This window comes from Odontesthes bonariensis, chromosome 20, assembly GCF_027942865.1.
Source record: "Odontesthes bonariensis isolate fOdoBon6 chromosome 20, fOdoBon6.hap1, whole genome shotgun sequence".
In the NCBI taxonomy this organism is placed as follows: Eukaryota; Metazoa; Chordata; class Actinopteri; order Atheriniformes; family Atherinopsidae; genus Odontesthes; species Odontesthes bonariensis.
In genome coordinates, this window is record NC_134525.1 from 3744899 (window position 1) to 3760199 (window position 15301).

The following is a 15301-nucleotide window of genomic DNA, read 5'->3' on the forward strand; positions in this document are numbered from 1 at the left end:
CTTACTTTTCCACTCCCACTGTTACAGACACACGGAGGAAGATGGCTGCTTTTTCGCTGTGGCTCTTCAGCCTCGGGGCTCTGTTCTTGTCCTCTAATGCACAGCAAGCTTACGGTAAACTTCCTGAAACCTACAGGAAGGGAGTGGATCTGGCCCTGGACAACCTTAACTCTCATGCTGGCATCCAGCATCATTTTCTCTTCTTCAGAAGTGTCACGCAGTCGGAAACTGAGGTACTTGCACAGCATGTCTGATCTATTAGTCAGTGTTGTCTCGCTCTTGCTCATATTTGGAAGATTTCCTTTGAGTTTATTGTGAGTCAAATCCTCAGGAAAAGCTCCACACTGGAAAAAATCAAAGTCTTACCAAGTACATTTGTCTCATTTCTAGTCAAAATATCTCATTACACTTAATATAAGACACAACTGCCTAACAAGTACTATTTCAGCCAGATATAGGGACTTGTTTGAAGACAATACATCTTGAATATCTTGTTAAGTGAAAAAGTCTTGAAAACATCTTGTTTTGAGTCACATATCATATGAAACAAGCTCTTTTTTTTACATTTGAAGAGGTTTTTAAGCTAATTTCAAGATCACTTTTAACTCAAAAGTCCTAAATATCACATCTTATTTCAAGAAATCTTGACAAGCCGATTTTCACTAGTTCCATTGGCAGATTTTTGTTGCTTATTTCAAGCAAAAACGTCTTTTATTTGTTGTTTTTTACTTATTTTTGGAGGGGCATTTTTTCCAGTGCTGTGAATCAAACCCTCAGGAAAAGCTCCAAGAAATCAAAGAGGATTGCTTGAAGTCATTAAAAGATCCTTTTCTTTCTCCTCAGCCTGGTTTTGATGTGAGCTACATCTACCACAACTTCTACCTTAAAGCTACCAAGTGCCCCAAAGGAACGGCTCCTTCCACAGAGTGTCAGTTCAGGAACGACAGAGTGAGTTTCATCTGATTTACTGGCCTCAGAAAAATGTGGAATGCGACCGCCTGCTGTAACTTGTCCGTGCCGGTTTGTTTGTGTGCACCGATGCAGCCACTGATCGACTGTGCAGTCTGTTACAAAACATTCAAGGGAGAGATTGAAGAGGACCCCATACCGTATGTCCACTGCGTCCACAAGCCAGCCTTAACGGAGGTCAGTCCGATCCCCCCCTTTTTTTTCTAACCTTTCTCACAGTAATAAAAGGACACGGCACGAATGTATGCCTTTACTTGCTGCATCAGTTTGTTGTTTGGTTGTTTTCTTATTTGTTTCTCTTTATATTATTTTATGTATTTTTAATGCTTCTTACACTCCCTGCTGCAATGCTTTTATTTTATGTGAAGCACTTTGAATTGTTTGTACATGAAATGTGCTATACAAATAAATTTGATTTGATTTGATATTTCTGAATGACAGGAGATGAAGGCAACCAGAGTGGAGCACTGCAAGAGACTGGGATACAGCAGTGGAGGGTCGAGCCTTCTGGCTTCTACAGGAAACGAGTGAAAACTCTGCTTTTAGTTTCTGTTGCTTTTTGGAGTAACATTAGAGCAGTGATACTCACTATTTTTTTCACAAGAGCCACATTGGCAGAGCAAAATCAAGGGAAGAGCCAATTTTACCACAACATACTAAAGTCCCCTTTTGCAAATATGCATTTCTGCATATAAAACATCCCACAAAAAAAGAAGCAACACAGCCAATACATTTTCAATTAAGACCACATTTCCCTTAATACTGGGATGAGCTGAAGCTGGCGTGCATGTCCTCGACTTTCTTCATGTTGTATTTGTAGTTTGTTGTTATAATCATAGTGAGACATTCAGGATGAGCATGGTTTTTGTGCTGGTTTTTGCCCTTTTTTAATTAAAAACGGATCCATTGTGCCTGCATCTCGCGCTGACTAAAGGAGCTAGCGGGCTGCGTTGCCAGGTTTAACAGAGCCCCCTTTAGGCCTTAATTAATACTTAATAAAAATACTTAATACTACAAAAACGCAAACTTAATAAAAATACTTAATACTGTGCAGTATTCGCTGTTTGTTATTTGAAAAAATGTATTGTTATTGTTACCATATTGTTATAAGCTACTATGAGAGTGCGAGCCGCCAATTAAAGCTTGAGGAGCCACGCAATGAGTATCTCTGCTTTAGAGTGATGCATCTGTGTGGCGTTTTCAGACATTTGTGCCTCATATAGGATGTTTTGTGTGTTAAGAGTCGCTTTCCTGGTGTATCTGGTTTTGTTTTTCTCTGCCACCTGCCTCATTAGCTAATGAAACATAGTTATGTTATGTTCCATTTCCAGATTAAAATGCCTAAAAAGGATCACATCTGTGTTGTGTACTGTGTTGACTTGTGCACTTAGGTTATTCCAAATCTAGAATTAATCTAAGAATACAGCAATACAACCTAATTTTTCATGAATAACAACAATAATAATTGTTGTTATTAAATAATTCAGAAAGAGCATCTGAAAAGGTCGTGTTCTTCTCGAAGGTCCCGTTGAAAGGATCGACCACACTGAAGAGCACGCTTTCATCCAGGCAAGAACATACAGAGCCTGCATTCCCAAGCTAAACGTAGAATGAGGCCCGAAAAGATCCATTTCTATAGAAAAGACACTGTTAAAAACTCAAGTAAAGACTTGGGGTTGGGGTTACTTTTTTTTTTTGTACTTTACGTTCAACAGACATTACATTTAGCAGACGCTTTTACAAATTAGGATATGATGACAGACAGACAGTCATCATTGAAAAAAATAAACGTGCACAATCGGCCTCCTATAATGCAATCTATGCAGTTTCCAAGTATAGAATCTAGCGAGTGAAATGAAAGAATTCCCGATTTCCATGTTTTTAAAAAAAAAAAAAGAATTAATTAATTAATTTAAAAAAAAAATATCTTTTATTTATTTATTTTTTCCCCCCAATCTCACGGCCCCGGTTTGGAATGTCTCGCGGACCGGTACCGGTGGTTGGAGACCCCTGCTCTAAGTTACCATTAACCAGCCATATTTGATCAGGTTAGTTTGGGTATACGTTGGTTACACTGGAAAAAATGCCCCTCCAAAAATAAGTAAAAAAACAACAAATACGAGACGTTTTTGCTTGAAATAAGCAAAAAAATCTGCCAATGGAACTGGTGAAAAAGATTTCTTGAAATAAAATGTGATATTTAGGACTTTTGAGTTAAAAGTGATCTTTAAATTAGCTTAAAAACCTCTTCAAAGTAAAAAAAAAAGCTTGTTTCATATGATATATGACTCAAAACAAGATGTTTTCAAGACTTTTTCACTTAACAAGATATTCAAGATGTATTGTATCAAAACAAGTCCCTATATCTGGCTGAAATAGTACTTGTTAGCAGAGGTGGAGAATTGGACTCGAGACTTGAGACTTGACTTGGACTCGAGTCCCAATTTTGATGACTTGAGACTTGCTTGACCAAATAAAAAAAAGACTTGGACTCTACTTGGACTTGAGAGCAAAGACTTGAGACTCTACTTGGACTTAACCCTCTGGACTCGAGTCAAGTCACATGCAGCAAGCACAAATATTAAAATATTTTTATTAAGTGTCGCTTCGATACTGTAACCAGCCAGAAATCCCAGCCGTCAGTGACACCTGAACGCCGCCTGAACTTCACGCCGCCCGCCACGTCACGTTACCTTACGCACAGCTAACAGTGGTTCAACCTGGTTACATCTGGGTGCAGCTGGTTTTGAATGGTGTTTTTTTTTAAGGATTTTTTATGTGCAAGTTTCAGCAAGTTTGTGTAGAAATAAAAGGAGAAATACCTCCCAAAGTCTATTGTCTTTTGATTTACAAATGCACTCCTGTTATCAGTCTTGGCTGGATAATTAATGCCAATACACACAAAAAAAAGATACTAAAGATATCACCCAATTTTTTCAATTTCAAATAGCTTTATTGGCCCAAGAAGGCAGGGCTTATATTGACAAAGCATCTAAACACAATATTAATAAAAATAAACAAATGTATAAGTGGCAGAACATTAACAATAAAATATAAACAACTTAATTGAGGCGTGGTCATGATCCGTATCATTAATCATAATCGATTTGTTAGGACTTGGTTGGGACTCGAAACAAAAATCATAGGACTTGGACTTGACTTGGACTTTAGAGCAAAGACTTGAGACTCTACTCGAGACTTGAGAGCAAAGACTTGAGACTCTACTTGGACTTGCAACATAGGGACTTTCTCCCACCTCTGCTTGTTAGGCAATTGTGTCTTATATCAAGTGTAATGAGATACTCAATGAGACAAATGTACTTGGTAAGATTTAGATTTTTTCCAGTGTAACAGACCATATGAGCTGGTTCAGGTCAAATTCATTGGCCAAATTACAGTCTTGAAACCCTCAGATGCTGCCTGACAGTTCAGCTCTTTGTTATCTTGATAAAATTGTCAGCACTTCACATCATTTAGACAGTGAGGAAACTGTGGTTTTATGACTTTTTAATTGGACCTGTTCAACTTCGATGGGGCGTTTGCTGACCAGCTGTGATTGAGAAATAACTGAAATGAAAGAATAGTTAGTGTTCCACCGACTTCTTTATCACTGTTACGTCCCGATGTCAAGGCGGTAAGTTGGAGTTTAAAGGTTTATTGAGGGAACAAAGGGATCAAAAGACGAGATGAACCAGAGGAACTAAGGGCGGAAGGTGCAACTCAAATCAATAAATAATCAAAACAATAAAAACCAAACTACTTAGAAAAGAAACAACCAAAAAGTCTCTCCAAACTACAGTAAGTGTATTGAATCGTATCGTATCGTATCAAATCGAATCGAATCGAATCGTATCGTATTGTATCGAATCGAATCATATCGTATCGAATCGTATAGAATAGTATCGTATCAAATCGTATCGAATCGTATCAAATCGTATCAAATCATATCGTATCGAATCATATCGTATCGAATCATACCGTATCGAATCATATCGTATCGAATCATATCGTATCGAATCGTATCAAATAGTATCGTATCGAATCGTATCGTATCGAATCGAATCGTATCGTATCGTATCGTATCGAATCGTATTGTATCGTATTGAGTCGAATCGTATCGTATCGAATCGTATTGTATCGTATCGTATCGTATTGAGTCGTATCGAATCGTATCGTATCGAATCGAATGGTATTGAATCGTATCGAATCGAATCGAATCGTATCGAATCGAATCGTATCGTACCGAATCATATCGTATCGAATCATATCGTATCGAATCGTATAGTACCGTATCGAATCGTATCGTATCGAGTCGTATCGTAACGAATCGTATCGTATCGAATGGTATCGAATCGTACCGTATCAAATCATATCGAATCGAATCGTACCGAATCATATCGAATCGTATCGTAGCGAATCGTATCGAATCGTATCAAATCGTATCAAATCGTATCAAATCGTATCGTATTGTATCGAATCGTATCGAATCATATCGTATCGAATCGTAACAAATAGTATCGTATCAAATCGTATCGAATCGAATCGAATCGTATCGTATCAAATCGTATCTATCGAATCATATCGTATCAAATCGAATCATATCGTATCAAATCGAATCGTATCGAATCATATCGTATCGAATCGTATGGAATCGTAGTGAATCGTATCAAATCGTATGGAATCGCATGGAATCGTATTGTATCAAATCGTATCGTATCGAATCGTATCGAATTGTATCGAATCATATCGAATCGTATCGTATCGAATCGCATCGAATCGTATCGAATTGTATCGAATCGTATCAAATCGTATCGAATCGTAACGTATAGTATCGTATCAAATCGTATCGAACCGTATCGAATCGTTTTGTATCGAATCGCATCGACTCGAATTGCATCGTATCAAACCGTATCGTATCAAATCGTATCGAACCGTATCGAATCGTTTTGTATCGAATCGTATCGACTCGAATTGCATCGTATCAAACCGTATCGTATCGAATCGCATCGAATCGTATCGAATCACATCGAATCGTATCGAATCGTATCGTATCGAATCGAATCATATCGAATCGAATCTAATCGTATCGAATCGTATAGAATCGTATTGTATCGAATCATATCGTATCGAATCGTATCGAATCGTAACGTATAGTATCGTATCAAATCGTATCGAATCGTATCGAATCATATCGAATCGTATCGAATCGAATCATATTGAATCGTATCGAATCATATCGAATCGTTTGCAGGGCTCACACAGAAATGGGGTTTTCTGAACGTGGCGTTACCGCAGTGGTTGCCAAAGAGCAAAATGTTTCTGAGCATTTCACAAACAAATCAGAAATCACTCATCCTCTCTATCAAAGTTTTAAAAACCAGTCGGAGTTCATCGTGTTTTCAGATCTATCCATCCATCCCAGCTGCCACCGGGTTAAAGGCAGGGTGTGTTCATCTACAGTTCTGCACATTAACGGTTTAAGCTTGTTGATTTACTTACAACCAAACACTAAAATATCTCGTATTCAGACCCCTTAAACTCCGGTAAATCAACCTTTCATGGGTGCCTCTACAATTTAAGATTAACTTATTTCACAGGAAAAAGTTGTTGAATTAATCACCCGTTTTTATGTATTTTAGGGGACAGAAAACAATTTCTTATATGTCACCTCCAGCCTGTGAAAGCAGTTAAAAGTTAATTTGTCCCCTGATCACAGCCAACTCTTTGGTTTGTTCTGGGGCCAAAAGGCTTTTCACAGCAAGTTGAGACTGTTTCCAGGACTTGGATTACTAAGCCTCCATTGTAGTTATGTAAAGAGATAAGAGTGTGATTCAGCTTTTGGCAAGTGGTCTTTCTCTGTGAAAATTCCCCGTTGAGGTCATATTTTCTCACGAGGAGCTTCGTCTTGTTTTCCCTGGGGTGCTTCTGGAAACTGGAACATAAAAAGTAAACAGTGAGGATGAGTGTGTTTCGTTTCACGTGTTAGTTCTGCAGCCATAATAGGACTTGTTTTGGCTTTGAATCCTGAGACCGCAAAGAGGGGAGGGTGCTGACCCCCTGAGCAGAGCTGTTCCCTCTCAGTTGGAGGAAGATGGCTGCCGGGTTGCTGTTTCTGGTTTGTGCCGCAGCTGTGCTGTATTCTGCCGAGGCCCAGGAGCCTTATAATGATCTGCCCGGTACCTACAAGAAGGGAGTGGATCTGGCACTGGAGCAACTTAACTCCCATGCTGGTGTGCAGCACCATTTCCGTTTTTTGAGAACCGTGGATAAGTCCGAGATTGAGGTAAACATCTGAGTTTGGTATTGATCGTCACTTATTTCCCAAAATATGTTTGAATTTTGCATGAAACGTTCAGATATCAGAGCTGTCAGTATGTGTATAAATTCTCACAGATGTCCTCAGAAGAGCATAAAAGTTTCAGCTCTGATGTGATTCTCTTAAAGAGAGAAACAAAGGTTATTCTGGGTCAGATTAACTCATTCCCATGTGCTTGTTGTGTAATTTATGCCTTCAGGGGATTCCAAGTACTGTTTTCCCTTCTGTTTCAAGTGAAATGCACTTTCAATGAACGAATGTCAACAGGACAAGTTTTAGTGCGTTTGTTTGTGCTGATCAAAAATTCCAATAAGGTGTGTCATTGTTGAAATGCAGAAACGAAAGAAACAGGGAACCGAGCCCTCTGAGTCATGTAAAAAAACTGCTTTTCTTTTATCTTTAAAAAGTTTAAAGGTCATTTATGTAGGAAGTAGTTTACTGGTATTAGATGCTTTTAACTGTAAACGTGTGAATACACTCAAACCCTAAAAAAGAGGACTTTGCCTGAGCGTCTTTGCCCCCCTGTTAGCAGTCTTTACAAAGATCTGTAAGAAAGATTTAATATTTTAGTTAAAGACTCAAGTAAAGAGTCATTGTGACAGTACGCGTTGCCACTGTGGGTTCACCCAACACATGCACAGAGACCGTGTCTTAATTATAATCGATTTATTTATGATGACCGAGGTTCACAGGCAGTAAGGCAGAAGACGATCACCGGCTTCTCCGTTTGGCTCGTTTGGTTCCTTCTACCGTCTCTGGTTCTTGTCCTCTCTCTCTCTCTCTCTGAGCAGCCTTCTTCTTATTCTTTGGTTTTCAATGGCAGCTGGCATCCTTGTAGTTGCATTTGCCGCCATCTACTGGACTCTACCTCTTACTCCTATCTAAATTCTTATGGCTAAGCCAGTCTTCACCAGGTACCTCATTATGACCCTCCTCCCTTCCCTAGCCTTCCCATGCTTTACCAAGTTCCTTAAGCTCCCCCCTCCCTTACCTATTCCTTCCCTCAACCCTCTCCTCTCCCTCTTATACCTAGGACATTCTAATAATACATGTTCTACTGTTTCTCTTCCCCCACAACTACACTGACCTGTTGCATGTTTGCCCATTATACTAAATCAAATCAAATTTATTTATATAGCACATTTCATGTACAAACAGTTCAAAGTGCTTTACATAAAATAAAAGCATTGCAGCAGGGAGTGCAAGAAGCATTAAAAATACATAAAAGAATATAAAAAGAAACAAATAAAATCATTTAAATGAATTTAAAAACAGGCAACAGTCTAGATAAGTTAAAAGATATTTCATGCATAGACACATGAGAACAGAAATGTCTTTAACCTGGATTTAAAAATGTCTACATTTGCTGAAAGTTTAATCTCCACTGGCAGTTTGTTCCACTTGTTAGCAGCATAACAGCTAAATGCTGCTTCTCCATGTTTAGTCTGGACTCTGGACTGAACCAGCTGACCTGAGTCCTTGGATCTAAGAGCTCTGCTGGGTTTATATTCTCTGAACATATCACAGATGTATTTTGGGCCTAAACCGTTCTGGGATTTGTAAACCATCAGCAGGCTTTTAAAATCTATTCTGTGACTGACTGGAAGCCAGTGTAAAGATATTAAAACTGGTGTGATGTGTTCAGATCTCTTAGTCCGGGTTAAAACTCTAGCAGCAGCGTTCTGGATGAGCTGCAGATGTTTAATGCTCTTTTTGGGAAGTCCAGTTAAAAGAGCATTACAGTAATCGAGTCTACTGGAGATGAATGCATGGATGAGTTTCTCCTGGAAACCTTTAATTCTGTTGATGTTTCTGAGGTGGTAAAAAGCTGCCTTGGTGACAGCTTTGATGTGGCTGCTGAAAGTCAGATCTGAGTCTATCAACACTCCGAGGTTACGAACCTGGTCAGTGATTGTAAGGTTCCGAGTCTCAAGATATTTACCAACGCTGACCCTCTTCTCTTTGCTACCAAACAGAATGATCTCAGTTTTGTCTTCATTTAATTGTAGAAAATTCTCTCTCATCCAGGTGTTTACTTCCTCCAGACACTGACACAGTACGTCTGCTGGGCTGCAGTCGTCCGGTGACAGAGACACATAAAGTTGTGTATCGTCTGCATAACTGTGATAATTGATGTTAAAGTTCTGCAATATCTGACCCAAAGGGAGCATATACAAGTTAAACAGAAGAGGTCCAAGAATTGACCCCTGGGGGACTCCACAAGTCATGGCCACTCGCTCAGATTCATAGCTGCCAATTGTAACAAAATAACTCCGGCCTTCTAAGTAGGACCTGAACCAGTTAAGGACCGCTCCAGAAAGTCCAACCCAGTTTTCCAGCCTGTGCAACAGGATTCTGTGATCTACAGTATCAAACGCAGCGCTGAGGTCCAACAGGACCAGGACTGAAACATTACCAGAATCAGTATTCAACCTGATGTCGTTTAACACTTTGACCAGAGCTGTTTCAGTGCTGTGATGACGTCTGAAGCCTGATTGAAAGTTATCAAGACTTCCACTTTCATTCAGAAAGTCGTTGAGCTGGTTAAATACAACTTTCTCAATAATCTTAGATATAAAAGAGAGATTAGAGACAGGTCTGTAGTTGTTCATCATAGAGGCGTCTAGAGTTCTCTTCTTTAGGAGTGGCTTAATGGCAGCTGTCTTTAGTGACTTGGGAAAAATGCCTGATGCCAGTGAGCTGTTAACTATTTGTAGGAGATCACTTTCTACTGAGGTAAAAACAGTTTTTAAAAAGTCGGATGGTATTATGTCCAGAGAACAAGTTGTTGATTTCAGATGCCGAACTGTTTCCACTAGGATTTTTAAATTAACATTATTAAATTGTGACATAACGTCAGAGTTATTTCTAGGTTTTAGACACAGATTAGTTTTCTTGTTTGTCTGTGTTGCGTGAATGTTTTGTCTAATTGTTTTGATTTTTTGGCTAAAAAAGTTGGCAAATTCGTTGCATTTCTCAGTGGAGAGGAGGTCTGGGTTTGACTGTTTAGGAGGATTTGTGAGTTTTTCAACCATAGCAAACAGAGTTTGAGAATTGTTGACATTCTTATTAATCATTTCAGATAAATGCAGCTGTCTGGCCTTGCACAGCTCATTGTTATAACTACGCAGGCTTTGTTTGTACAGCTCATAGTAAATCTGAAGCTTTGTTTTCCTCCATTTACGTTCAGCTTTCCTGCATTCTCTTTTCAGGTTTTTGACCGTAGTGGTGTTTCTCCATGGAGTTTTCTGTTTGATCAAGGTGCTCTTGATTCTTATCGGTGCAACAGCTTCCATTACATTAAAAATTTTCAAGTTAAAATGATCCAGCATTCCTTCAACCGACTCTGCGCTCATTGTTGGTAACATAGCTATGGCCTCCCTAAACTGAGCACTTGTTTTCTCATTGATGTGCCTCTTCTTAACTGAGAAGCTGGTTGTTTGAACATTCTGAGTAATATGTAAATCAAATAAAATACAAAAATGGTCAGACAAGGCCAAATCAGTAACAACAACAGAAGAAATATCAACACCTTTAGAAATGACCAGGTCCAGAATGTGACCTCGAAGGTGAGTTGGTTCTGTTACATGTTGCCACAAACCAAACATGTCCAGCACAGAAGAAAATTCTTTGGCATTACCATCCGTCATATTATCTATGTGAATGTTAAAATCCCCGGTCAAGATAAAATGGTTAAAATCAGTTGAAATAACAGACAATAATTCAGAAAAATCATCAATAAAACTTGCACAGTATCCTGGAGATCTGTAAATGATTAAGAACAGGATTTTAGGAACACCCTTTAAAATAAAACTCAGATATTCAAAAGAAGTGAAATCACCAAATGAGATCTCTTTACACTGGAATGTATCTTTAAATAAAGCAGCTTCACCCCCACCTTTCCTACCATTTCGGCATTTATCCATAAAACTAAAGTTTGGGGGAGCTGCTTCATTAAGAACAGTAGCACTTGTGCTCTCTGTTAACCATGTTTCTGTCAGAAAAAGAAAATCTAAATTATGTGAAATTATGAAGTCATTAACTAACAGTGACTTATTGGACAGAGATCTAATATTAAGTAAGGCTAGCTTTGTGGAGTTTACACTGGTCTCTGTTGTATTCTGAGTTGTACGTGGTACCGTTAACAAATTAGATAAATTCACCCTGGAAGTTGACTGTTTTCGATTCCTTCTTTTACTAACTAAAACAGGAAGCCTATTGGGTCCCAGCTTGTTCTCAGAACAGCTGTCAGAAGTCGGACTTCTATAGCAGGGACCCTGAACACATCATGGCATGGTATCTTTGTTTTGAACAGTACTATCTTTGTTTTGAACTCTGGATGTTGTGCTGCTCCTTGAACACCCTGCACATCCCCTTGTGTCCTGCTCTGCCAGGACAGATGATGTAAGAGGAGGAGGAGGGGGTGCCCTGCGTTTCTCGGTTGATGGTGGTCGCTGGAGTCCTGGCTGGGATAGAGACATCCTTTGGAGACCTTGGGTGATGTGGAGTAAAGAGTCTGGTGAGGGGGGAGGGCTGGGGGTTGTTTGCCTCGCTGCTGTGTCCTTCAGTCTAATCTGTACAGTCATGTTTGGGTTTGCCGTCCCAACAGCATGACGTAAATGTGCACCAAGTAATCTGCATCCAGTTCGATTGGGATGCACGCCATCAGCTCTGAAACGCTCCTTACAGTTCCAAAAGATATTAAAGTTATCAATGAACTTAATCCCATGGGCGATGCATGCATTTGACAACCATGTGTTCAGGCCAAGAAGTCTGCTGAAAAGTTCAATTCCTTTACCCACAGTAGGAATGGGGCCAGAAATGGAGACCCGGTGTGCTCCATAGTGACACAGTCTCTCCAACAGCAGAGAAAAATCCTTCTTCAAGATCTCAGAGCCAGTCTTCCTCCTCAGAATATCAAAAGACCCTGTATGGACAATGATCCTCATGCCATCTGGATGAGTAGACAGAATGGTCGGCAAAATATCTATCAGTTCCCTGACTGATGTATCAGAAAAAGTTATATTTTCCGTCTTTGCCATTCTGACATGCTGTGTTATAGAGTCCCCGATTAGAATGGTGTCTATTGCTTTTTGTGTGGAGGTGTCGATCGCTTCTGTAGTCCTCACCTTAGTTGTGGGATTTGGGCTTCTCCTGATGATCTGGTTAGCCCTTGGCTGAGGTTTGGGGCCATTTCTCTTGTTTCTCTTCATGTTTGGGTTACATTCATCATCACACACTCTATTTGGAGTCAACGGATCGTATCTATTGTGCAATAGAACTTCAGGTGGCGGAGTGAGTGCTGGAGATTTAGGTTTCGTGCTGGATTTACCTCTGCGACGGACAACATGAGACCAGATCCTGGCTGGGGTTGATGATTTGGGTTTGGCACCAACACTGTTCCAGTGGGAGATGTCAGTCGGACCGTCCGGTTTGGGAGCTTCACCAGATATTCCAGTGTCATTTGAACAGATCCAGGGAAGTGTGTCAGCCAGGGCTGCAGTGTGAGATTCCACATCAGCTGTGATCCCGTGTAGAAAGATCTGAGTTAGTCCTTTGTCACATGAAGGCTCCACAGCCTGCGCAGGAGCTATCATAGAGTCAATAAATTCCTCGTCGTTACGAATGTCTTGCAGCGTTTCAATCCTCTTCTCGAGCTGTGCTACCTTCGCAAAGAGTAGCTCACACTGTGTGCAGCTCACTGATACTGCAGGGTTAGGAGACATTGTTCTGTCCGATTCTCTTTGTAAACAAGAGGGCTAATACCGTTTACAAATACACAATTAAAAGAAAAAGAATAAAAGAATAAAATTATATCCAAGACTTGTGGAAAGAAGTAGAATGATTTAAAAGCGAATAAAGCAATAAGCAGCAGGAGGAAGCAGGAGGAAGCAGAGACACGTCTGCACTCTTCAGAAGCAGGAAGTAAATACTAAGAGTGCTATTTAACCCACTATGACAGGGGTGGCCAACCCGCGGCTCCCGAACCGCATGCGGCTCTTGCGTTCATATCAAAATTTGTGTTTGTGTTTTTTTTATGTGCGTGTTCGCCTCGTTTGAGTTCAATACGGCAGCGGCCTCCAACCTTTTTGTGCTCCATGTGCCGGTTTAATGTCAGACAATATTTTCACGGACCGGCCTTTCAGGCGTGTCAGATAAATACTACAAAATAAAATGATACAACCAACAAAGATACTGTGGTATTTAGTAAATATAATAATAAACTTGAATCCACTGTGTACTTGTATGTAACTTTATTAGCAGCGTCCTCCTGACGTAACATCCTCTCTGCCTCCTAACGCTCTCTGATCGCTATGGTAACGCTTAAACATGCCTTCAAAATGCAGCTTTCTTTTTCTTAGTGGTCACAGCCTCTTCTTCCGTCTCCTCACTGGGAAGAAGCTTTCCAAACACGTCTGCTTTGGACTCATTTTGCTCGGTTCATGGGTTTAATATCAGCGTTGATGCGTCACGTGACGGAGACGAGAGCGAGTCAAAAACAGACAGATGGAACGGAGAGAATTCGGTCATTTTTCAAAAATAATGTGGTCACACAGTAAAAAAGGCGGCTCTTAGACTCTGACCGATTGGCCACCCCTGCACTATGACCTATGCTAATTCTACTCATGATTACTTGTTCTGTCCTTGTTTGCCCATAACACCCTCCTTCCACTACTGTTTGTATAAATGTCTCCCCTTTCCCTGACTCTTCCAATACTGATTCCACTGTTTATTCATTTCTTTCCTTATTAAACTTTTGCCCTCTGTTTTAGATAACTTTACTTTCATGGACACCTCTTCTCTCTTCACTGCTTCCTTAGCTAACTTATCTGCTAATTCATTCCCTCTGATTCCTACATGTGCCGGTACCCACATAAACACTACGACCCTCCCCTCTTCTATTAACCTAGATGTTTTTAACTGTATTTCATGTAATGTTTTCTGGTGATTTCTCTCTCTGCCTGGACCAGCACGCTACTGATAAAGGGGAGAATGATTAGCCGACGATGTGCAGGTGTGCCAATCATCTCCCCTCCCACCTCTCCTCTGCACCTGATGCACCACGCCCCCTCCACAGTCATTAATATGGGAGGGCATGACAAAACAGATGCATGATTATTGCATGTATTGCGCACTTCCATATTATTGCTTTTATAATAATATGGTGGTGACCCCAACTCCACCGTTTTTCATCAGTTTATGCTCTAAGTTACCATTAACCAGCCATATTTGATCAGGTTAGTTTGGTTATACGTTGGTTACACTGGAAAAAATGCCCCTCCAAAAATAAGTAAAAAAACAACAAATAAAAGACGTTTTTGCTTGAAATAAGCAAAAAAAATCTGCCAATGGAACTAGTGAAAATTGGCTTGTCAAGATTTCTTGAAATAAGATGTGATATTTAGGACTTTTGAGTTAAAAGTGATCTTGAAATTAGCTTAAAAACCTCTTCAAATAAAAAAAAAGCTTGTTTCATGTGAAATTTGACTCAAAACAATTTGTTTTCAAGAGTTTTTCATTTAAGAAGATATTCCAGATGTATTGTATTAAAACAAGTCCCTATATCTGGCTGAAATGGTACTTGTTAGGCAGTTGTGTCTGATATTAAGTGTAATGAGATACTCAATGAGACAAATGTACTTGGTAAGATTTTGATTTTTTCCAGTGTAACAGACCATATGAGCTGGTTCAGGTCAAATTCATTGGCCAAATTACAGTCTTGAAACCCTCAGATGCTGCCTGACAGTTCAGCTCTTTGTTATTTTGATAAAGTTGTCAGCACTTCACATCATTTAGACAGTGAGGAAACTGTGGTTTTATGACTTTTTAATTGGACCTGTTCAACTTCGATGGGGCGTTTGCTGACCAGCTGTGATTGAGAAATAACTGAAATGAAAGAATAGTTAGTGTTCCACCGACTTCTTTATCACTGTTACGTCCTGATGTCCAGGCGGAAAGTTGGAGTTTAAAGGTTTATTGAGGGAACAAAGGGATCAAAATACGAGAGAGGAACTA

At 39.8% G+C, this 15301-nt stretch overlaps 1 protein-coding gene across 1 annotated transcript; it reads left to right on the plus strand.

Moving 5' to 3' along the window:
* LOC142369668 (lutzicidin-like) lies at positions 1-2320 on the plus strand. Its single transcript, XM_075451994.1, has 4 exons — positions 1-233; positions 844-948; positions 1045-1146; positions 1411-2320. The coding sequence occupies exons 1-4, from the start codon at positions 42-44 to the stop codon at positions 1498-1500; spliced, it is 489 nt and encodes a 162-aa protein (XP_075308109.1). The 5' UTR covers positions 1-41; the 3' UTR covers positions 1501-2320.
* Positions 2321-15301: the final 12981 nt, after the last annotated feature.